Source organism: Sciurus carolinensis, chromosome 17 (genome assembly GCF_902686445.1).
Source record: "Sciurus carolinensis chromosome 17, mSciCar1.2, whole genome shotgun sequence".
Taxonomy (NCBI): domain Eukaryota; kingdom Metazoa; phylum Chordata; class Mammalia; order Rodentia; family Sciuridae; genus Sciurus; species Sciurus carolinensis.
The window spans coordinates 23084778-23108115 of record NC_062229.1 but is presented as its reverse complement, the minus strand read 5'-3'; the positions used below and the strand labels follow the sequence as shown (position 1 = coordinate 23108115).

General features: G+C 37.7%; 2 protein-coding genes across 2 annotated transcripts; both read left to right on the top strand.

The window, feature by feature from the left end:
* The first annotated feature begins 258 nt into the window (after positions 1–258).
* Positions 259–1197, top strand: LOC124968230 (vomeronasal type-1 receptor 3-like). Its single transcript, XM_047530528.1, has one exon. It carries the CDS (start codon positions 259–261, stop codon positions 1195–1197), a length of 939 nt encoding a protein of 312 aa, XP_047386484.1.
* A 12596-nt stretch (positions 1198–13793) lies between these two features.
* Positions 13794–14655, top strand: LOC124968229 (vomeronasal type-1 receptor 3-like). The gene is made up of 2 exons (XM_047530527.1): positions 13794–14522; positions 14635–14655. The coding sequence occupies exons 1-2, from the start codon at positions 13794–13796 to the stop codon at positions 14653–14655; spliced, it is 750 nt and encodes a 249-aa protein (XP_047386483.1).
* Positions 14656–23338: the final 8683 nt, after the last annotated feature.

Genomic DNA, 23338 nt, shown 5'->3' with positions numbered 1-23338 from the left:
CACTTATAAAGCGAGAATAATAGACACTTATTTCATAAAATTACTGTGTAAGTTATTTGTAAAATACTAATACAGTGTATTTATACTGGAAATATATGTTACATGTATGTATTTTTCTTTCCGTAGGAAAGACTCTAGAGAAAATGGCTTTCAATAAGAAATGTATGGGTTGAAGATAATGCTAAGCAGAAAATGTTGGATAACAGTTGCCATGATAAAACAGACCCAATGTAGGAATATCAGTCTGAAAAATGACATATGGCTTCAGCTGATTTTGTCATAGGAATGATTTTCTTATCCCAGACCATAGTGGGAATCCTGGGTAATTTCTTTCTTCTGTACCATTATACTTATTTAGAACTCACCAGATACACAGTAAGGCACACAGATTTGATTCTCAGACACCTGACTGTAGCCAACTCCTTGGTCCTGCTCTCTAAGGGAGTCCCACAGACAATGGCTGCTTTTGGGTTGAAACATTTCCTCAGTGATATTGGATGCAAACTTGTTTTTTATGTTCACCGAGTGGGCAGGGGTGTGTGCATTGGTCACACCTGTCTCTTGAGTATCTTCCAGGCCATCACGATCAGTCCCACAGACTCCTGGTGGGCAGAAATGAAATCTCAAACCCATAAATTCTTAGGACTCTCCAATGTCCTGTGCTGGATCCTGAACCTGCTTGTAAGTATCGTTGTTCCCATGTGTGTGACTCACGAGTGGACCAGCAAAAACAACACAAGAAAAATGGATTTGGGATACTGTTACGGGGTAGTTGACAACAGAATTGCACTTATGTTCCACAATGTATTTTTATTATCCTATGATGTATCTTGTGTGGGAATCATGATCTGGGCGAGTGGCTCTATGGTTTTCATCCTGTACAGGCACAAGAGGAGGGTCCAACACATTCACAGCACCAACCTGTCCCCCAGCTCCTCCCTGGAGTCCAGAGTCACCCGAAGCATCTTAGTTCTAGTGATCACCTTTGTATCATTTTACACCAGCTCCCACATCCTTATATTGTACATGGTTCTTTCTCATAATCCTAGTCGGTGGCTGGTGAGCATCTCGGCGCTAATCACCTCTGGCTTTCCTACAGTCAGCCCCTTGGTTCTCCTGATCCGGGACCGCAGGACCCTCAGGGTCAGTTCTGCCTGCCTCAGAAGGAGTGTGCCGTTCCATAATCTGTTCATGTAGATGTACATTTTGTGTGGTGTGTCTTGGTTTTCATAGTGTGCGGGCATTTACCTTTTCCTCTCAGGTGTTTAAGGCCCACATTATTTTTTAAATTTAAAAATTTTTTTATTAAAATATTTTTTATTTTTATAGACACATTTTGATTCATTGTACACAAAAGGGGTACAACTTTTCATTTCTATGGTTGTACACAATGTAGATTCACAACATTCATGTAATCATATATATACATAAGGTAATACTGTCTGTTTCTACTGTTTTTCCATCCCCACCCCCTCCCACCTCTTTTTCCTCTACACCATCCAAAGTTCCTTCATTCTTCTCTTGCCTCCCCACTCCCTCATTGCTATATATTGTCATGCACTTATCAGAGAAAACATTCGTAAGGCCCACATTATTGAGTAGTCACATAACAAAGGATGTATGCGCGACAGAGTGAGTGTACTCTTTTAGGATTTATCACAAAGTCAGAACTAAATATTTTGCAAAGCGATTTCATAGCTTTTGGGGTATTAAATATTGCAGGGGAGACGTCCAGAAGATAATATTTAATTTACAAAATGGGACCTCTGATAATTTGGGGAAAATGCAAAGCCTTTATGAAAATTTAACATTACAACCAATTCATTAAAAATGCTCTAGAATCAACTGGGAACAGGAGTTGAATGACAGAAAAGCCTGAGTGATGATTTCAGTTCAAACAGTGAGGACAATGAGTGACTCAGTAGCAAATGTCCTGTGATGGAGGCAAAAGGGAAATCATGCATAAGACGCTGCCGGATGTCAAAGACCAGGTCTTGTCACTGTACATTAGATCTTACCAAGACAGGACTTTAAAATGTATGATTTTTTTTTTTTTTTTTCTGTGTGGAAGGAATGTAATATATTTCAAATTTTTTTTAGAAATAATAGAATCAACTCATGGAGCAAAGTAAACATAAGAATCATATCAAGAGATTTCAATTAAAATTCAATTCACAGTTGATAAGTATGAGTGTTAGGAAGGAAACCAATCAGTTTCTGGAACCCTTTAAAAATAGACTATTCTGTATTAAGCAATAACCCTAACTGGCCTGTTCAGGAGAAAGAAGGTAGGCCCTATATTCTGAGCTTTGAGAAATGAGTCCATAGTGGAGGCTTTCATTATTTATAAAGAGGCAATGGACAACTTGTGTAGGAATGAGCCTCATGATTCCATTTTTTTTTTTTTTTTTTTTTGGTTATAGATGGACACAATATCTTTAATTAATTAATTAAATTAAATAAGTAAATTAATTAAAATTAATTGATTTTAAAAAATTTTTAGTTGTAGATGGACACAATACTTTTATTTTATTCACTTTTATTTTTATGTGATGTTGAGGATCAAACCCAGTGCCTCACATGTGCTAGGCAAGTGCTTGCTCTACCATTGAGCTGCAACCCTAGCCCCTCATGATTCCATTTTTTTAGCAGGAATAATAACTGCCAGGAAAGTAAAAAAATGACTTTTTCATTGCCATGAAAATCCTTGAAATAATTGTGTGTGGCTATTACAAACATTATACCAAAACTTTGAAACTAGGTCAATAGAAGTTATGGATTTGGATGTGAAATTAGTATATATATGTAGACAAAGTGACTGAGAAGTATTTATCTCAGAAATACAGGACATGCCAATAAGAAAATCAACTCATGGGGCTGGGGTTGTGGCTCAAGGTAGAGCGCTTGCCTAGTACATGTGAGGCACTGGGTTCAATCCTCAGCACCACATAAAAATAAATAAAAACCAGGAGTGGTGATGCACACCTCTAATCCCAGTGGAAGCACAGGACACTGAGACAGGAGGATTGTGAGTTCAAAATCAGCCTCAGCAAAAATTAAAATGAATATAGGCATTCATCAACATTTTTTTTAGCTTTGTGAAGATACCTTTTTAAAAACTTTATGAATAAGGGGGGTTTATTTAGCTCGGAAAAAAAAAACAAAACAAAACAGCCTCAGCAAAAGTAAGGCATTAAGCAACTCAGTGAGACCCTGTCTCTAAATAAAATACAAAATAGGGCTGGGGATGTGGCTCAGTGGTTGAGTGTCCCCGAGTTCAACCTCTGATACCCGCCAAGGTTAATTAATTAATTAATCAAAGGTACGGTGTCCATCTACAACTAAAAAAAAAAAAAAAAAAAAAAAAAACTTAAAAAAAATAGAAAATCAACTTGTTTCTCTACATATTAAAAATAAAAAGATACAACTGAATTTACTGAGTAAATCATTTTATTCCCCAATAAATATTTACAAGTAAATGAACTTAGAAAAAGAATCTATCGGGGAAAAAAATCTCAAGTAGGAATGATGATGAAGCATCAAGATAGAGGAATAAATGACAAAAAATGGCCAGTAAGAATGTTAAAAAGTGCTCAGTGACCTTATTCATTAGGAAAATGCAAATCCAACCCACCATGAGATTTCACCTCATACCCATTTGAATGACTGTATTTAAGAAGACAGATAATCCCCAGTATTGGTGAATAGGTGAAGAAATTGGAGTGTTCACGCAGTGCTGGTGAGTTATAAGACACTACAGTCACTTCGGACAACATTTGACAGTTCTCAAAAGTTTCACTTAGAGTTATTATAGTTCCACCAACTCCACTCAAAAGCGTACACACAATAGAAATACAAGCATATGTTTAAATAAAAACTTGTATATAAATGTTCAGAGAAGCATTATTGGTAATAACCAAAAAAAGTGGAAATGGTCATCCGTGGAGGAACAGATAGATAAAGTATGATATTTTTATACAATGGAACATCATCCAAACTAAGAACGAAGCACTGATATGGGCTACTACATGAATCATGGTGAATATATGATGCTTGTTTAAAAAAGAAACTGAAGAGGCAGTGTAGGATTGTATTCGTTTATTTTGTGATTTTGATAAAGATTTAATCCATAACAATATATTTGTTTATTAAATTTATTTAACTGATATATTAAAGAGTACGTATTAATGGGCAACATGTGATGTTAAATGTATAATTCTTTTTTTTTTTTTTTTTTTTGCGGTGCTGGGGATCAAACCCAGGGCCTTGTGTTTGCAAGGCAAGCACTTTGCCAACTGAGCTCTCTCCCCAGCCCACCAGCCCAAGAGATTAGATTTTTTTTTTTTTTTCTTTTCTTTTTTTTGGCTGTGCTAGGGATTGAACCCAGGGCCTTGTGCTTGTGAGGCAAGCACTCCACCAACTGAGTTATATAATTCTTAGTACAAGTATTCAATATGCTGTATAATATTTAAATCAGGTTAAACGTATCTATTGCCTCAAACATTTATCCTTCCTTCCTTCCTTTCTTTCTTTTATGGTACTGGGAGTTGAATTCAGGGCCTCACTTGCTAGGCAAGTGCTACACCACTGAACTACATCCCTAGACCTTTTTTATTTGATTTTTGAGACAGGGTCTCACAAATTGCCCAGGCTGGCCTTGAACTTGCCATCCTCCTGCCTCAGCCTCCTGAATAGCTGGAATTACAGGCATGCACCACCACACCCAACATGTTTATCCTTTCTTTATGGTAAAAACATTCAAAATTCTTCATCTAGCTTTATGAGGTATACATCACTGTTACCTATACTCACCCCACTGTGCAATAGTACACCCAAACTTCTCCCTCCTATGTAACCATAAATTTGCATCTACTGATCAACATTTCCTCATCCTTCTCTCTCCCCTGTTCTCCTAAGCCCCTGGTAACCATCATTCTACTGTCAACTTCTACTGAAGTCTACTTCTTTTAGATTCCACATATGACTGAAATGATGTGGTACTTTTCTTTCTATGCCTAGATAATTCCACCTAACATAGTAATCTCTAGTTCCATCCATGTTGTCAGAAATGGCAGATCTCATTCTTTTCATGGCTGAATAGTATTCCATGGTGTATATATACCACTGTCTCCATATCCATTCACCAGTTGGTAGAGCCTTAGGTTGTTCCCATTTCTAAGCTATTGTGAATAGTGCTGCAATAATCATGGCTGTGAAGATGTCTCTTTGACATACCAATATTTCCATTGGAAATATACCCAGTCATGGGATTGTGGATCACATGGTATCTCCATTTATAATTTTTAAAATTTAAAATTCAAAAATGTTAATTTTTATGGGGAACCACCATACTGTTTTTCATAATGGCTGTACTAATTCACATTCCTACTAACAGTGTGGAAAATTCCTTTTCCTCCACATCCTCAATAACACTACCTTTACTCTTTGTGATAATAGTCATTCTTACTGGAATGGGTGATATCTCATCACGGTTTTGATTTCTCTTTGGCTTGATGATGACTGATTTTAAGCATTTCTTATGTACCCACTGGTCATTTGTAATTCCTTTTCGTTGGGTGTGACCATATGATCCATTTCTGCCAACGGAAGAGGAACATATGTGATGTAAGCCACTCCCAGATCCCACCATTTAGTCTTTCCTTGTGTGTTTTTTAGCATTCATCTTCTTTGGCTGACTGGACACAGATGGTGATAAAGTCGTTTAATGACCAGGAAGCATGTAGTTGAAGAACTCTGGGTTCTGAATGACCTCACGGCAGTAGTACGATCTCTCCTACCTGAAGACACAACTCAGCACAAAAAGCAATGCTAATCCATCAATTATTGTGAGGCTGGTTCTTCAGCATAGCCTAACTGATGCAGTCGCTTAAAACTTAATCATAGGATTAATTTAAATAGTAATACGTTTAAATAACATTTAAATAACAGAAGTCAAATTGGACTTGTCATTTTCCTCTTGTATTTAACCCTGCTATTTTACCTCAGAGAAGACCACACAAAATGATTTCATTCTGTGCCTTAAAATGTACTGAAGCCAGAGAGGCACTCTGATGCATGCCTGTAATCCCAGCAACTTGGGAGGCTGAGGCTGGAGGATCCCAAGTTCAAGGCCAGCCTCGTCAACTTAGTGATGTCCTAAGCAATTGTAACTCTGTCACAAATTAAAAAATAAAAAGGGTTGGTAATATGACTCAGTGGTTAAGCCCTCCTGGGTTTAATACCCAATATCTAAAAAAAAAGTTTAAATTTAAGGTCAGAATTGTAGCAATATTTACAAAATATTTGCCAGTGAGAACTTCAATATGCCATTTAAACTCCTTTATTCATTTTTTAAGTATTTATATTAATTACATTTCAAGTAACATTAATTCTAGTTATTTTGCTCTAAAATTTAATTCAACAAATTACTTTTATCGGGATTACTGTTTTTATAAAAATGATTTTTTTCATCTACATCATAATTTACTAACTTCAGATTTTGCTATTATAAATTTTCCTAAAGGACCATTGTTTTACCAAGTCAACTTTTCTGGGTCAAGTTATAAAAATCAGAATTTTCAAAGGCACTTTTTTCTACATCTAATTTTAGTTAATGATAAATTTTACCATATTTAGTTTTAGCAATCATCAGTTTTATTTTGTGTGGACTGTTTTCACAAAAATACTCATAAAAGATTTCAAAATGATCCCTGGTATCAAAATGATGGTATCTAAACATTCTGACTCTAATTTATAGAGATTCAATTTTGACCTACAATTTTTGAAACATAGTACTTTTGTAAAAGTCATTATAATCTTCCACCTCTACCCACTGTTTATGAAGAAGTTCTTAAAAGTTATGGGCAGATGAAAGCTATCATGTTCCATCATTCATAATGGGAACTGAAAACTGTTTTTTTTTTATTTTTTAAAATATTTTTTAGATGTTGACAGACCTTTTTTTATTCATTTATTTATATATGGTGCTGAAAATCAAACCCAGTGCCTCCCACATGCCAGGCAAGCCCTGTACCACTAAGCCACAACCCCAGCCCCAATTAGATTTTTTATTCATGCTTTGTAATGTAGAACTATTAAAGAAAACAATTTAGTCTAACTTTTTACAAAGTGGCAAGGAAGATTTTAGTCAAGACTATTGTAGGTAGAGGTCATGACCATTGCAGTAGGGCCCAGAGATTGAACCAACTATGAAAACAGAGAGTTGGGCATTTAGTCAATGAGCACTGTGAGGTGATCAGTGGATGGGAAATTACTGGAAGAGACTTGATGAGCTATCTAGGGTATCGGGATACTTGCCAACCTGGCCTAACAAGATTCTGGTAAAGGCAGGGCGAACAAAAGTGAGGGAAAAGTGCTTCGATCAGGTATCAAAGGCAGGTGTGTTCAGGCCTGTGACTGATATCATACAACGCATGTTTGGCCATGGAGAAAAGAAACAAATTTGTTCCTATTCTCTGATTGAAGACAGATACTTCTCACCCCAAAGCCAAGCACCCAACCTGCGTGCCAGATAACACGCCTCACTTTGGAAAAGGGTTTTCACGCTTCTGTCCTTTGAACTTTGATCACAGTCACTGTCTTCCCCCGATCCTTGCATTCCCCACATAGGATTCCCCACAAATGCAGACGCCCTGGATCCACACTCTCTCCCTGACCTCTGTGTGTGCGCGTATGCGTGTGGCCTCTGGACAAGCTGTGTTTCCCCAGGACCTGTAACAAAATCATTCTTTGTAAAACTTCTGAGAATGTTCTTCAAAAGATTTTGTAAGAAAAATATATTTATTACTGTAGAAAAGAGGTAGGAGTGCAATTGCTCTGTCAAAGGGTAGTTACAAGTTTAATTTTTCTATTATTCCAATTACTAATTAATTACATTCCAGTTGTGTACATTAATGGGTGTCACTGCCATATTTACATACACAAGTTTTGTTTTATTAGAAATGATAAAACTATTCTCCAGAACATCTGCATCGTTTAATATTCCCATCAACAGTGAATGAGTGGCCCAGTTTTTCCACATTCTCTTTGGCATTTTATTATTATTTTATTATCATTTTATTCACTCGGGTGTATAGTGATATCTCATTGTTGCTTTAATGTATATTTCTGTAATGGCTCACTGATGTTGAACCTTATTTAATGTGCTTAAAGACATCTTCATGTTATTTCTGGTGAAAGACCTGTTCATGTGTTCTGTTCATTTCATAGTCGTATCGTTGGCTTTCTTCTTTGTGAGGGTTCTGTTTATATTCTGAATCCTAGCCTTTGGTGGACATGTGAACATATGCAAGGAAATAATAAGTTTTATTTTTGTGCAAAGAAAGTATTAGCAAATACTTCTATTGTTTCCCTTTTCATTTAGCCAATACAATTAAAATATCTATAATAAGTACAAATACTACCTCAAAATGTGAAAGAAAATTGAAGTAGTTCATAATCCTAGAAACACGGAGCATGTGGAACCCTCCCTCGTCTGAGGAATGGTGCCTTCCTGGACCTTGGGCACACAATTTCACCCTGTCCCAGTGTTACTCAGGAGGAGGAGCCTGATTCAGATCTAAACTGGAGGATGGTGGCCAGCAAAGTGACTTTCTTGCTCTTTCCCTGTCTTATGTCAAAATATTATGAGAAAACAAATGAAAGGGCTGGGGCTATAGCTCAGTGGCTGAGCACTTACCTTGCATGTACAAGGCACTGGGTTCAATTCTCAGTGCCGCATATAAATTAGTGAATAAAAGAACCATCAACAACTAAAAATAAATAAATAAATAAAGGCATATAGTTCATCTACAAAAAAACAACAACAACAACAACAACAAAAAACCGGAGAGTTATGCCTTCATAAAGAACATCTCTTGTATGTTTAAACTTAACTCAATAGACCAGAAGAGCTTCTTTACTCATTGCAATCTTTTCTTATTTTAATAGCTAATTTGTCTAAGTAGCTATATTTTGATTCTTGAGAAGAGATTTAAAATTGGATGTTCATACCATAGGTATTAATATTTGTCAAACACATGCATTTATTGGGAAGATTTGGTGATTGCATGGTGCTAGAGCTAGAAAAATGGGTAAAGGATAATGCTGATATACAGGAGATTCACTCACAAGATTTTATTTAGCATTTCCAAGTGCCTAGCACCAAGCAACCAATGAAGAAGTACCACTTTACCTTAAGCTTTGGAATAATACATAAAAACACAGAAGAGAGGCACTTAACCATCCTGGGTTAGAGGGACATTGTTGGGAGACTGAGGGAATGTGAGGTTTCCCAGGAGAAGTCATGATTGGATGAGTGGGTGGTGGGCCTCATGTGTTGATGATTAAGAAAGTTCTCTCCCCAGTGTCTTAGATGGATCGTAAGTATCTTAAACCTTAGAAAACTGCATGTGAAGGTCACTCCATGAACAACCAGGTCTCCCTGGGATAGATGTAATGTCAAGGATTAAACAACTAACTATGGTTAGATGTTTATGATCATTCATCTTTTAAAAAGCAATCATAAGATAAAAAACTATCATCTGAATGGAACACAATCTTTGTTTCTCACTGGTATCCATTTCTGAATTTCCTATTCTACTCAAGTCATTGCTATCTGGGAACCAGATCCATGATAATGCACTTTGTTTAGCTTGAACTCACATAAAGTCAGGCAGAGCAGGATTCCCTTTATCAGTCTCCTTTGTGCAGAATTTTCCAGCTCTTACTGCACATTAATGCACCATTGTATATGTAGTTTCTTTAATCCTGGTCTGCGAGCTGTTGGTGCACCCAGATGTGGTGCCTAAACAATCCCTGTGACCCAATCTCACAGATGCTATGGATCTTTTTATAACACATAATCTTTATCCTTTCATTCATGATGACATTTAGATTGGGGGAACCTATCTGGCCATACCTGTGTTGCATCTATGAACAAGAATGCATGACTTCCTAAATCAGTTACTGTGATTAACTGTGCCAAATGATTTCTTGAGTCTGAATTTCACTGAATTTCTTGGTACAAAGCATACTCAATTAGAACACAATATTTTAGGGGTTTGACACAATATTTTCTAATATTTAAAATTTTTACTTTTGAATTCATATATCCTATTTCTCTATAATATTCCATATGGCTCAATCAAGACAATGCTCTCATATTACCCTTACATACTCTTCTTAAAATATATTGAGATGATTCACTATGATTCTTCAATAATTTTAAATAGCATTAGTTTATTAATTAATTAGTAGAATTTTCTTCTGGACTCTGAATTTCGTGCTCTGTGTGTGTGTGTGTGTGTGTGTGTGTGTGTGTTCAGGGACTCTTCTATAGGTGTTCACTTCCTTTATGGATGTTGTTTAATTTAGAATCTCTACATCTATGGGATAAAGTTTGATAAGACAAATATCCCAAGAATAAACACATACAACACATACCCACACCTGTACATATATACTATATATATATATGTATCTGTATATATATATATATATATATATATAGCATCTATATTGTATGTTCATTTGCATTAAATTGAATTAATTTGTCTTTGTTTTCTCGTATAAGTTTAGTACTTCAAAATTTTCTTTGCCTTGAACCCTGTTGGCACATCCCTCTCAAGCACTTTGTGTGACTCTATTTCTGTATTCATAACTAAATCATACTTTAATTCAGAGACTTTGGGCTAATGTTAAAACCAGATTTTCAAGGGCTTGCATTGCAGCTCAGTGGTAGAGCACTTGCCTAGCACATATGAGGCACTGGGTTCGATCCTCAACACCACATAAATAAATAAAAAATAAATGTTAAAAATAAAATTTAAAAACTCAGGGGCTGGGGTTGCGGCTCAGTGGTAGAGCACTTGCCTAGCATGTGTTAGGCACTGGGTTTCATCCTCAGCACTACATAGAAAATAATAATAATAAATGTTAAAAATAAAATTTAAAAACCTAGGAGCTGGATTTGTGGCTCAGGGGCTGGGGTTGTGGCTCAGTGGTAGAGCACTTGCTTAGCATGTGTGAGGCACTGGATTCAATTCTCAGCACCACATATAAATGAGTGAATAAAATAAAGGTCCATCAACATCTAAAAATATATATATAAATAATTTTTTTTTAAAAAAACAGATTTTCAGCCGAAGACTGTCTAAGGGAATTAAAGAATCCAGGCAGATCCTTGAGCTCTGTGACAGTTCCTTGCGTTTCAGATCTCAGCTTTCCCGTCTTCATCCCTGTGAGCCTCTGCCTGCCTCCAGGGATTGTGGAAAAGAAGAGCCTCTTCAGAAACCCTCATCTCTCTGTGGAATGTTGTAATTGTTTTGGGTAATTGGTGACTGGGACAAAGTTTTCCCAAAACATCTTCAGTTCCCCAAGTGTGAACTGTCATTGTCATGAAATGTTAACTGCAGTACTGTGGGGAGGAGAGGCCATAAAACAACAACCCCTGTGCAGTCCTGGCTGCCCCACCTCTGTGCTCGGGGGCTATGCTGAGGATCATCACTCTGTGCCCACCAGCCTGACAGCAGGAAGAAGGAGCCATTTTACATTCGAGTCTGCAAGTCAGTCTGCAAGAGAAGAAAGCGTATCAGGACACAAAGTAAGTAGTCTTCTAAGCTGAAAATTAATGATTTCCAAAGCCATGTAAGAAGGAGGGAATAATTACTGAGTAAGTTACGGGTTGAATTTATGCAGGAGGGGTAAAAGTCCAAGACCATAAGCCAGTCCCTAACCACTCCTGATTTAATTTAATGTCATCTTGCTTGTTGTTGGAGTTTCATGCCTGAAACTTTATTGTTCAAAATTCTCTAGTATACTTAAGAAATTGATCTACTATCTCTTTAATCAACCCTGAAAAAAATCAAGGACAAGATCAGTAGGATTAATAGAGATATTTCTACATACTCCCATGCCAGTAATAATGTATGAGATGTTGCAGACTGAATTACCTTGTTCTGTTTAAAATTAATAAATTCAGGATTTTCTGAATCTACTCTGGCACATTTTGTATTTAAGGGAGACAACAATTGTGTGCTGACAGGAAACATCTCGCTACTGCGGGACTGCTTTACTTCTTGGAATCAGGGAAGGTGCATCTAGAAAAGAAAGGCAACTTGATGATCTTACATTTCCATATTGTAAAAAAAAAAAAAAAAAGAAGAAGAAGAAAGAAAGAAAGAAAATAAAAGGGAGGCAGGGAGGGAGGGAAAAGTCATGGACTTCAGCAGCTTTCAGAATTACATTTGTTTTTGATAATTTCTCTTTTTAAAAAAAATATTCTGGTGATGTTCCCAGGCTCAATATTCAGCTGAGAACTTTGAAATTTATTAGTGAATAACTTGCCCTTATCTCCACTTCTCCTTTTGCACAGTAAACTCAAGTTTTAAAGTGGAAATTGACACTGAAATAATTTCTTTGAACATTTTTGCATTCATAAATAATCACCCCGGTTAATGGTAACTTAGCTTCTCCTCTTCAACAATTTATCTCTCACCCCCCCCTCAAGTTTCATGTCCCATTGCTTACTTAACACATTTATTCACTGGACAAAAAAACCAAATTTTCTGATGGCCTCCCATATGCTGAGAAAGTGCTAAACCACTGGGCTATATCCTCAACCTTTTCCCCTTTTTATTTTTTAATTTTGTGACAGGATCTCACTAAATTGCCCAAGCTGACATCAAATTTGTAATCTTCCTGTCTCAACCTCCTGAGTAGCATGGATCACACATGTGCATGGCCATGCCTGACCTTTCTTTCTTTCTTTCTTTCTTTCTTTCTTTCTTTCTTTCTTTTTAACTTTTTTTGTAGTTGTAATATGGGCAGAATGTCTTTATTTTGTTTATTTTTATGTGGTGCTGAGGATTGAACCAGTGCCTCCTACATGCTAGGCAAGCACTCTGCCACTGATCTAGTCTCAGCCCATGCCTAACGTTCTTAATTAAGATGGAGAAGAGTCTCCTTTTTTAATTCCAACACAGAATCTTTGTGCATTCATTAAATTTCACTTCATCTTGCATGATTATTCTTTTAACATTAGTCCAAAATCAGGCAATCTATATTCTAATTGGTCCTCTGGATCATTATAGGAGATCTTTGCCAATGAAAAATTATATTTAAATGAAAACTTGTCAAAATCATTATACTGCCGGGTGCAATAGCACATGCCTGTAATCCCAGTGGCTTGGGAGGCTGAGGCAGCAGGATTGCACATTCAAAGCCAGGCTCAGCAACATCAAGATGCTAAGCAACTCAGTGAGACCCTGTCTCTAAATAAAATACAAAATAGGGCTGGGGATGGGGCTCAGTGGTTGAATGCCCCTGAGTTTAATCCCCGGTACAAAACCAAACAAACAAAAAAATCATAATGTGTTCCAGTATAAACATTCTGTAAAAAACTGACATGATATACCCAAAATAAAAGGAAATGTGTGAAGTATTATAAAAAGACAACAATGTCTGAAGCTGAGATACATAGAGGTTATGTCTTTTATAAGGAGGTAATTTTACAAGTCATTCAGCTTTCCTGCACCTAACCTCACCTGTTAATTCTTCACAGAATTGCTCTAAGTATCACATGAAAAACATTAATATAGCTCTTACTGTGAGAATGTTTTTCTTCCTATAGAAAATCTCTTGGAGAATGAAAAATGTGCACTAATAAGAAATGTATGGGTTGGAAACAAAAAGCAAACAGTGGTGGATTTTGGTTCCCATAATAAAAGAGACCTCATGTTTCCAGGCAGGATCTTCTTGCCCTGAATGAGAATATCCATCAAGATAAATGTCAGATGGCCTCCAGGAATTTGGCAGCAGGAATAATCTTCTTACTCCAGACCATAGTGGGATTTATGGGAAATATCTTCTTTCTTTCCCATTATAGTTACCTTTATTTTACCAGATACAGAGTAAGGTGCTCAGATGTGATTCTCAAGCACCTGACTGTGGCCAACTCCTTAGTCCTGCTCTCTAAAGGAGTCCCACAGACAATGGCTGCTTTTGGGTCTAAACATTTCTTCAGTGATACTGGATGCAAAGTGCTGTTCTATGTTCACAGAGTGGGCAGGGGTGTGTGTATTGGCAGCGTGTGCCTCTTAAGCATCTTCCAGGCCATCATGGTCAGTCCCATGACCTCCAGGTGGGCAGAGCTTCAATCGCAAATTCCCAAATACATTGGGTCCTCCAACATCCTGTGCTGGATCCTGAACCTGCTGGTAAACAGTTTTATCCCTGTCTTTGTGACTGGCAACTCAAACAACAAAAACAACACAAAGAAAAAGGAATTGGGGTTCTGTTCCGCAATAGTCAGTAACAGAACAACAGGATCACTAGTGACAGCACTATGGTTAGCCTATGATGTTCTGTGTGTGGGATTCATGATCTGGGCCAATGGCTCCATGGTCTTCATCTTATATAGGCACAAGCAGCGGGTCCAACACATTCACAGTACCAAATGCTTCCTCAGATCCTCCCCTGAGACCAGAGTCACCCAAAAAATCCTTGTCCTAGTAAGCACCTTTGTATCACTTTACACTCTCTCATCCATCTTTTTATTCTTTTTGTCTTTTTTTGATGATGCCAATGGATGGCTCGCAAACATCTCTGCATTAATTCCTGCTTGTTTCCCAACAGTCAGCCCCTTTATTTTCATGAGCAATGACCTCAAGATATCTGGGTTCCACTCAACCTGTTGTGGAAGGAATACATAGAAGTCTAAGATGGTCACAGAGCTATACTTAATTTTTTTTTTTTTTTAATTTTTAGTTGTAGATGGGCACAATGCCTTTATTTTATTTGTTTATTTTTTTGTGGTGCTGAGGGTCCAAAGTGCCTCACATGTGCTAGGCAAGCTACCACCCCAGGACCCAGAACTGAACTTTTTTTTTTGGGGGGGGGGGACTGGAGATTAAACTCAGGGGCACTCAATCACTGAGCCACATCACCAGCCCCTTTTTTTTGTATTTTATTTAGAGACAGGGTATCACCAAGTTGCTTAGTGCCTCACTGTTGCTGAGGCCGGTTTTGAACTCATGATCCTTCTACCTCAGTCTCCCAAGTAGCTGGGATTATAGGCCTGTGCCACCATACTCAGCCCAGAGCTATTCTTTTGATATGCTTTTTGTCTTGGTTTTTCCTGTAATGTGAAGTTATTTACTTGTTCTTTTATGCGGTGTGTTAAGCACCAAAACAAGTTCACGCTAGAGAGAGAGTGAACAACAGACTGTCTCTCTGGAGCCTCATTGAATTTATCATGAGCTAAGAATGTAAGGCACAGACTAAAGGTTCTGCAAAATGCTTTTATAATCTATCTTATTAAATGCTGCAAGGGAGAAGTTTAAAGTTTAAGAATTCATGAAAACAAAACCAGGTTCTCTAATCACCTTGTAAAAATGGAAATATTATCCAAGTATAAAATTTTAAATCGATTACCTAAAATTGTACTGAAATTACCAGGGTACAAAAGGATAAGCAAACGTAAATGAAATAGAAAAGCCCGAGTTCGGTCAGTAGAGAAAGCAGGAAGAGGGGTGAGGTTGTGGCTCAGTGGTAGAGCACTTGCCTAGCATGTGTGAGGCCCTGAGTTTGAGCATCAGCACTGCATAAAAATAAATAAATAGAATAAAGGTATTGTGTCCATCTACAACTAAAAAAAAAAAAAAAGAAAGAAAGCAGAAAGAAAACTGATGACTCTGCAGGAGTGGCCTGGGTTGGAGCTGGAGGCAAAATCTTGTATCAGATACTGCAGGATATCAAAGGTCAGGTTTGCTGGGCATGGTGGCACATGCCAGTAATCCCAGCGGCTCAGGAGGCTAAGACAGGAGTATTGTAAGTTCAAAGCCAGACTCAGCAACTTAGTGAGACCCTAAGCAATTCAGTGAGACCCTGTTTCTAAATAAAATTCAAAAAATGGCAGCAGATGTGGCTCAGTGGTCAAGAGCCCCGGTGTTCAATCCCTGATACCAAAAAAAAAGACCAGGCAGGGGCTGGGGAGATAGGTCAGTCGGTAGAGTGCTTGCAAGGCAAGCACAAGGCCCTGGGTTCGATCCTCAGCACCACCAAAAATAAAACAAAAAATCAAAAAACCAGGCTTTACCATTTCACCTTAAATCTCCAGAAGAAAGTTAGACATTCAAAATATGTGACATTTTGGGTGTAGGTGAGAAAGTGGTATATTTAAAGAATATTAAAATAGACAATGACCTGGGTAGGCAAAATATACACAAGAATCATAAAGAAGTTTTAAGCTCAATTTGCAGCTTATATCCATGAGAGCCCAGTTTTCATAAAGAAGACCAACAGGTTTTTTGAGTCCATCTTTGGAATAAAATAGAATATACTGTATTAAAGCAATAATCTCAATTAATGTTTTCAGAAAGTGAAGCGTCTGGGTGGACCGTATATTCTGACCTTGGGAAATAAATGTACAGTGGAATCAGTCATTGTCCAAGGAATGGTGAGAGAAGATATCCGGGAATAAAGTTTGTGGTTCCATTTGTGAGGGGAATAATTGCTGCTCTGAAATAGCCAATGGAGAATATTTGATAAAATCATAAAACAATTTTTTTATCATAGTGAAAAATTTCAAGACCTTTTGTGATTTGTGAGAAAAAGCACATGAGAAACATGGAGGACTCAAATATTTGAATAACACAATAAGCAAGTTTGACCTAATGAGTATGCATGTTATATCACATTTCTCAGCACATATGGAAAAAAGTTTAATTGCTTTAGAGACTCACTTTTAAACCCATTACTATTTTTGAAATAGTTCATTACAGAATTTAGAAAATTAAAATCTCTAAAAAGGGGCTGGGGTTGTGGCTCAGTGGCAGAGTGCTTGTCTACCATGTGTGAGGCACTGGGTTCAATCCTCAGCACTACATACAAATAAATAAAATAAAGATCCATTGCCAACTAAGAGAAGATATTTTTTAAAAAATCTCTAAAAAGCTGAATAGTATTTTATAAGATAATTATAAATTTTAAAGTAAAGAAATGAAGATGCTCCATTTCAAAAATTTGTACTATAGTTGCTTCCAGAGTAATTGGAAGAGTTCAGCATAGTGACACACGCCTGTAATCCTAGTGACTGAGGAGGTTGAGGCAGGAGGATCTTAAATTCAAGGTCAGCCTCAGTAACACAGAAAGACCCTAAGTAACTGTTATGGTTTGGATGTGACGTGTCTCCCAAAAGCAAGACAATGAAAGAGGGTTCAGAGAAGAAAGAATTGGGTTAATTGAGACTTAACCCAATCAGTGGATTAATAATATGATGGGATTTAGTGGTAACTGAAGGCAGGTGGGGTGTGGCTAGAGGAGGTGGGCATTGGAGGTCTGGCTTTGAGATATATATTTATATCTGGTGAGTAGAGTTACTTTCTCTGCTCTCTGATCATCATGTGAGCCGCTTTGCCCCACTACACTCTTCTGCCATGATGCTCTGCCTTACCTTGAGCCCTTAGGAATGCAGCCTGCTGTCTGTGGATTGAGACCTATGAAACTGTGAACTCCCAAATAAACATTTCCCTCTCTATAATTGTGCTGGTTGGGTCCTTTTAGTCACAGCAGCATAAAAGCTGACTAAAACAGCAACTCTGTGCAGTGAGATCCTGTCTCTAAATAAAATATAAAAAAGGGATGGGGATGTGGCTCAGTGGTTAAGTGCCCTGAGTTCAATCCCCAGGACAATAACTAAGTAAATCAAATAAATAATTAAATACATAAATAGGTATTGTGTCCATCTACAACTAAAAAATTTTAAAAAAAGCTAAATGCAAGTAATATGTAATAATAAAGTTTAAGTTAGAACAAGTGTTACATGAAAATTAAAAAGAATAAAATGTGTGATAAAGTATTGAGAAAATGTGGGACTTCTAAAATATAAACAATAAACAGTATTTAAAACTTAGTGATATACAATTTTAAATGTCTAGTGACTAATATAAAAACCTTACAGTAACTGGGCAAACTGAGAGGGAAAAGTGACTTGTATAAAATAGATGAATTAAAGCATGAATTAAGATAAATTAAGTGATAGAATGCTTGCCTAACACATGTGAGGCACTGGGTTTGATCCTCAGCACCACATAAAAATAAATAAATAAAATGAAGGTATTGTGTCCATCTGTAACTAAAAAAATATTTAAAAAAGATAAATTAGGAAATGGAAAATCATGAATTTTATATAGTGGTTTTGTAAGCATTAGTCAAAAGTTCTGCTTATTGGGGCTGAGGCTGTAGCTCAGTAGCAGAGCACATGCCTAGCACATGTGAGACACTGGGTTCAATCTTCTGAACTGCATAAAAATAAATAAATATAATAAAGGTATTCTGTTAAACTAAAATAATTAAGAAAAAGTTCTGCTTATTAAATTAATCAATGAATTAATATGTTTCTGAGACAGGGTCTTGCTATGTTGCCCAGGCTGGCCTTGAACTTATAATTCTCCTGCCTCAGCTTCTGGAGTAGCCAGGATTATAGGCATGTGTCACTGTATCTGGCTCTTATTATTTGATATAAAGCTTTTTCAATATTATTATTATTATTATTTGGTACTGGGGATTAAACCCAGGTGCCCTTAACCATTGAACCACATCCCAGTTCTTTTTATTTTGAGTCAGGATCTTACTAAGTTACCGAGGGTTTTGCTAAGTTGCAAAGGCTGGCTTTGAACTTGCAATCCTCCTGCCTCAGCCTCTCAAGTCTCTGGAATTATAGGTGGGTGCTACTGCACCTGATTTTTTCAACATTTTCAATGATTGGGTATCTCTCTTTCAAATCTATATTATGAAGCAGAAAAAAAAGAAAAGCTACTGGAAGATTTTGTTTGGCTATTACATGTATTTATACCAAAAATTTAAAACTAAGCCAATACGTTATTCATTTGGATGGAAAACAATGTGTAAGCATACAAAATTTGTTTAAAGAGGGTTAATTTCAGAAATACAGGAAATGAGTCATCCACATTGAGTAAATAATTTTGAAACTTTATAAAATTTACATAAATAAATATATTCTATCAAGAAGTACTTCAGTTATTACTTACAACAACATATTATGTTATGGCAATAAATGATAAAAGTGGTCAATGAATATATGAAAAGATACACAAAAAAACTTATTCATTAGGGAAACACAATTCAAAATCACAATACATTACATCCAATAGGTGGGTATAGTCAAAAACAATAACGAATATGGACATGTAGAGAAATTAGAACCACTCTAAACCGCTGGTGTGATTATAAAATAAGGCAGCTGTTTTGGAAAACAGTTTGTCAGTTCCATAGAAGGTTAACAGATTTACCACATGGCCCAGCAACTCCACTAGTAACTACTTACCCCAAAGAATGAGAACATGTCCACACAAAACCTGTATGTGAAGGTTGACAGACACATTATTCACAATAGCAAAAATCAGAAAGTGGGAAAAGCCTGGCACGGTGGCGCACGCCTGTAACCCCAGCAGCTCAGAAGACTGAAACGGGAGGATTGCAAGTTTAAAGCCAGCTTCAGAATTTAGTAAGGTCCTAAGCAACTCAGTGAGACCCTGTCTCTAAATAAAATACAAAAAAAAGGCTGGGGATGTGGCTCAGTGGTTAAGGGTTCCTGGGGCAGAAAGGAAGGGAGGGAAGGAAGGGAGGAAGGGAGGAAGGGAGGAAGGGAAGAAGGGAGGAAGGGAGGAAGGAAGGAAAGTAGGAAGGAAGGAAGGACAGAAGGAACCCAGATGTACATCAATGTATGACTAGGTAGACAAACTGTGAGAAAGTCACACAATGTAATGACATACAGCCACAGAAAGGACTAAATGATATGTGCTACAACATCGATAAGCACATGAAACGGCAGGCTCGTTGAGCAAAGCCAGACACAAAAGGCCACATACAATACGACGCTCTTGTATGAATTACCCAGAATAGACAAATCAATAAAGACAAAGTAGATGAATGTTTGCCAGGGGCTGGGACGATGGAATCAAGACAAGTGATTCTTTCAAGGCTGTGAGGTTTTTGTTTGTTTGTTTGTTTTGTTCTAATTAGTTATACTTGACAGTAGGATGCATTTTGACACATCATTCATAAATGGAGTATGACTTCTCATTTCATGATATATGCACATAAGGGGATAATGTTCACTTCATTCTCTTGTTATTCCTACTCCCATTTCCCCTCCCCTCCCATCACTCCCCTCTGTCTAGTCCAAAATACCTCTATTTTCCCCTCAACCCTTATTGTGAATTAGCAACCACATAGCAGAGAAAACATTCAGTCTTCGGTGGCTATGAGGTTTTTTGAGAGATCAATGAAAATGGCCTGGAATTTGATGTGTTGGCTATATGTCATTGTGAATATAACAAAAATTTTGCACTTTGTACTTCAAAATCATGAATATGTTGAATTTTGTATAATGTAAATTTTATCCCAATAAAAAGAATTTTAAAGGCAAACAAAAAGCAAACCCAACACATCATTTCTGATCATGGCAACTAGTGAGCAGCTGTGAATGGGGGGGGGGGGGAGTCAGTAAATTAGGATAAAGAAAATTGAAATTAGTAAAACAGTGGTCAACAAACTTCTATTGGTGACTTGTATTCACCTGTAAGAGCCAAGGAGAGTCACACGTGGGCACAGTCTATTCCTCTCACGGAAATCCACCTGAACAAGGAGGAATCCATTGGATAGACAGTAGTGTGTGACCTAGAAATTGTTTAAAACATTGTGTGTTAGTTGATTTTTCATCATTGTATCCAAATACCTGACAATAACAAGTTAAAGGAGGAAAGACTTATTTTGCCTCAGTTTCAGAGGTCACGGTCTGTGGTGAGCTGGTTTCATTGCTCTGGGCCTGAGGTGAGGAGGAACGCCATTGTAGGAAGGCAGAGTGGAGGGAAGTGTCAGCCAGGCAGCCAGGAAGAGAGAGTGGGGAATGGGCTAGGGACAAGAAATACCTTTCCAGGGCATGTAGAAAATTCTTTGAAATCTCTGAAAAAAATAAATAAATAAAAGAGAGGGCATGATACCTCCTTCTATAGATCTTAAAAGAATAAGAGAATATTATGAAGGACTCCATGACCACACATCAGGTGAACTAATTACTTCAAAGATATATCCTACTAAAACTGACAAAAGCATAGGTAATCTGAGCAGACTTATATCTATTAGAAGTGGAATCAATACCCAATAAACTTCCCGAAACATATATCCCCCCAAACTTACATTTGGCCATGTAACTTTATTTGAACTGGTGGGGTAGAGGGGCTGCCATTTTGTCGAGAATATTTGGAAGTGGCAAATACTCAATTTTAATCCACCATTTACTGGATCAGGGAATGGAATCCATGCAAATTAAAGGATATCTTAGCACAATGAGTGCCACAATTATGGAGAATTTAGGCAAGATGTGTTTGCGTTGTTAAAGGTATGCTTGAGGGACTGTGGATATAGCCTAGTTGGTAGAGTGCTTACCTCGCAAGCACTAAGGCTCTGGGTTCAATCCCCAGCAACACACACACACACAAAAAGACACGTGTTTTTAATACAGTAACTCCAAGATTATAGAGGGTGTTCTATTTAGGCTTTGTGATGTCTCTAGGCAAGTGTGAGTGTGTGCAAGAGTGTCTGTGATGATGCATGAGACAAGCCTCAGGACTAATTGCTATCTGAGTTCCCTATAGATAAAGGGTCTGCAGTGCCATTCCTTGGGGATCAGGAGTGCACATTATAGCAAGGGCATCAGCAGCACCAGAAAGTCAATGCTGTGGCTCCTCTTGCCTGCATAATGACTCTTATTAGGCAACTAACTAGGTGAAATACTTAATTCTGTGGGCTGGGCATGGTGGCACATGCCTGTATTCCCAGCAGCTTGGGAGGCTGAGGCAGGAAGATCACAGGTTCAAAGCCAGCCTCAGCAACTTAGCAAGGCCCTCAGTAATCTAGTGAAATCATGTATCTAAATTAAAAAATGTTTTTAAAAAGGGTTGGGGATGTAGCTTAGTGGTTAACTGCCCCTGGGTACAAAACAACAAAAAACAAAACAATTTTTCCAAAGGTGGGATGATCCCCTTTTCTGCAACTTCACAATCATCCATGAGCATATTGCAAGGGTGTACAATAATAAGCAATTTTCACATGGCCCAAGCATCCAGCAGTGATGACCAGAATAAATGCAGTGACTACTGAGCAGTCACCAGATTCTTGGCAATCAGTACTGAAGTGCCAATCAAGTAAGGTGATGCTTTTGCTGCCTCGATAGGTGAGTGCCTCAGAAATTTCTTGCCAACTAGGCTGAACCTGTCAAGTCACGCTGCAGCAATCAGCCATTTGTGTCTAGATGATTGTTTTAGCACAGGGTAAGGTGGCCACACTTGACACAGAACACAAAGCACTGTGTAGACCAAAGTGAAAACCAATCAGCAGTTGGTGGTTGTCACTCAGGTAATGTCAACTGTGTCATGGAACCAGTTAGCCCAGAGTGGTCAGCTAAAACTGAGTAATGTCCTTGGTCATGGTTGGTCCATCCTGTTTTTTTTGCCGTTTGTTTCTGTAGCCTCACACTCCACTGGAGAGCGAGGAATTAGCAGTCTTGGACTGCTGAGAGTTAAATTCATGACACCCATTGTTACCCACAACCCAGCCAGGGAGTCTGCCTGGATCCAGGGTGGCCAGATTTGGCTGTTCAGTCACATGAGAAATGAGTAATAAGCAAACAATGGAAAAAAGAAAAAAGGGAATTTTATGCAGTTTGATCAAACTGGGGAGAAGAGCTAGATTAATAGAAATGGTTAAAATGTACAGAAACAAAACCCAGGAGATAAACATGTCTATATAGGCAGGCTGTGCTTCGTCAGATAACACTTCTGTCTTAACTCCCTTGGCACGTCCTCCACTTGAAAAGTGCAGGAGCTCTGTTTATTATTGTTGAACAGAGACGGTCGGCAGGAGCTTATCAGTTAGCTACCCTCACAGTCAAGACATGGAAGGTGCTGGAAGCCATGTAGTCCTGCATAGGGATGACACTTCAGAACACAGAGCAAGCATGATGGGAGAAGGCTTTGGGTATTAGGTGAGATGCTCCTTGGTTCTCAGGACAGGCTGTGAAGAATTTGTTGGAAAAATTCTGTCAGCTGGCAGTGAACAGAAATGCAAGATTATAGACTGATGACTGTAATCCTATAATGCTACAGTGTAATATATTCTACACTAATTACATTTTAATTACAAACTAGTCATATATATGCCATTTCTGTGCAAAACTATAGTACATGCTACATATTATATACATGCTTATACACACATGTACACACTACATGTACTAGATAATTCTATAGTCTGTTAA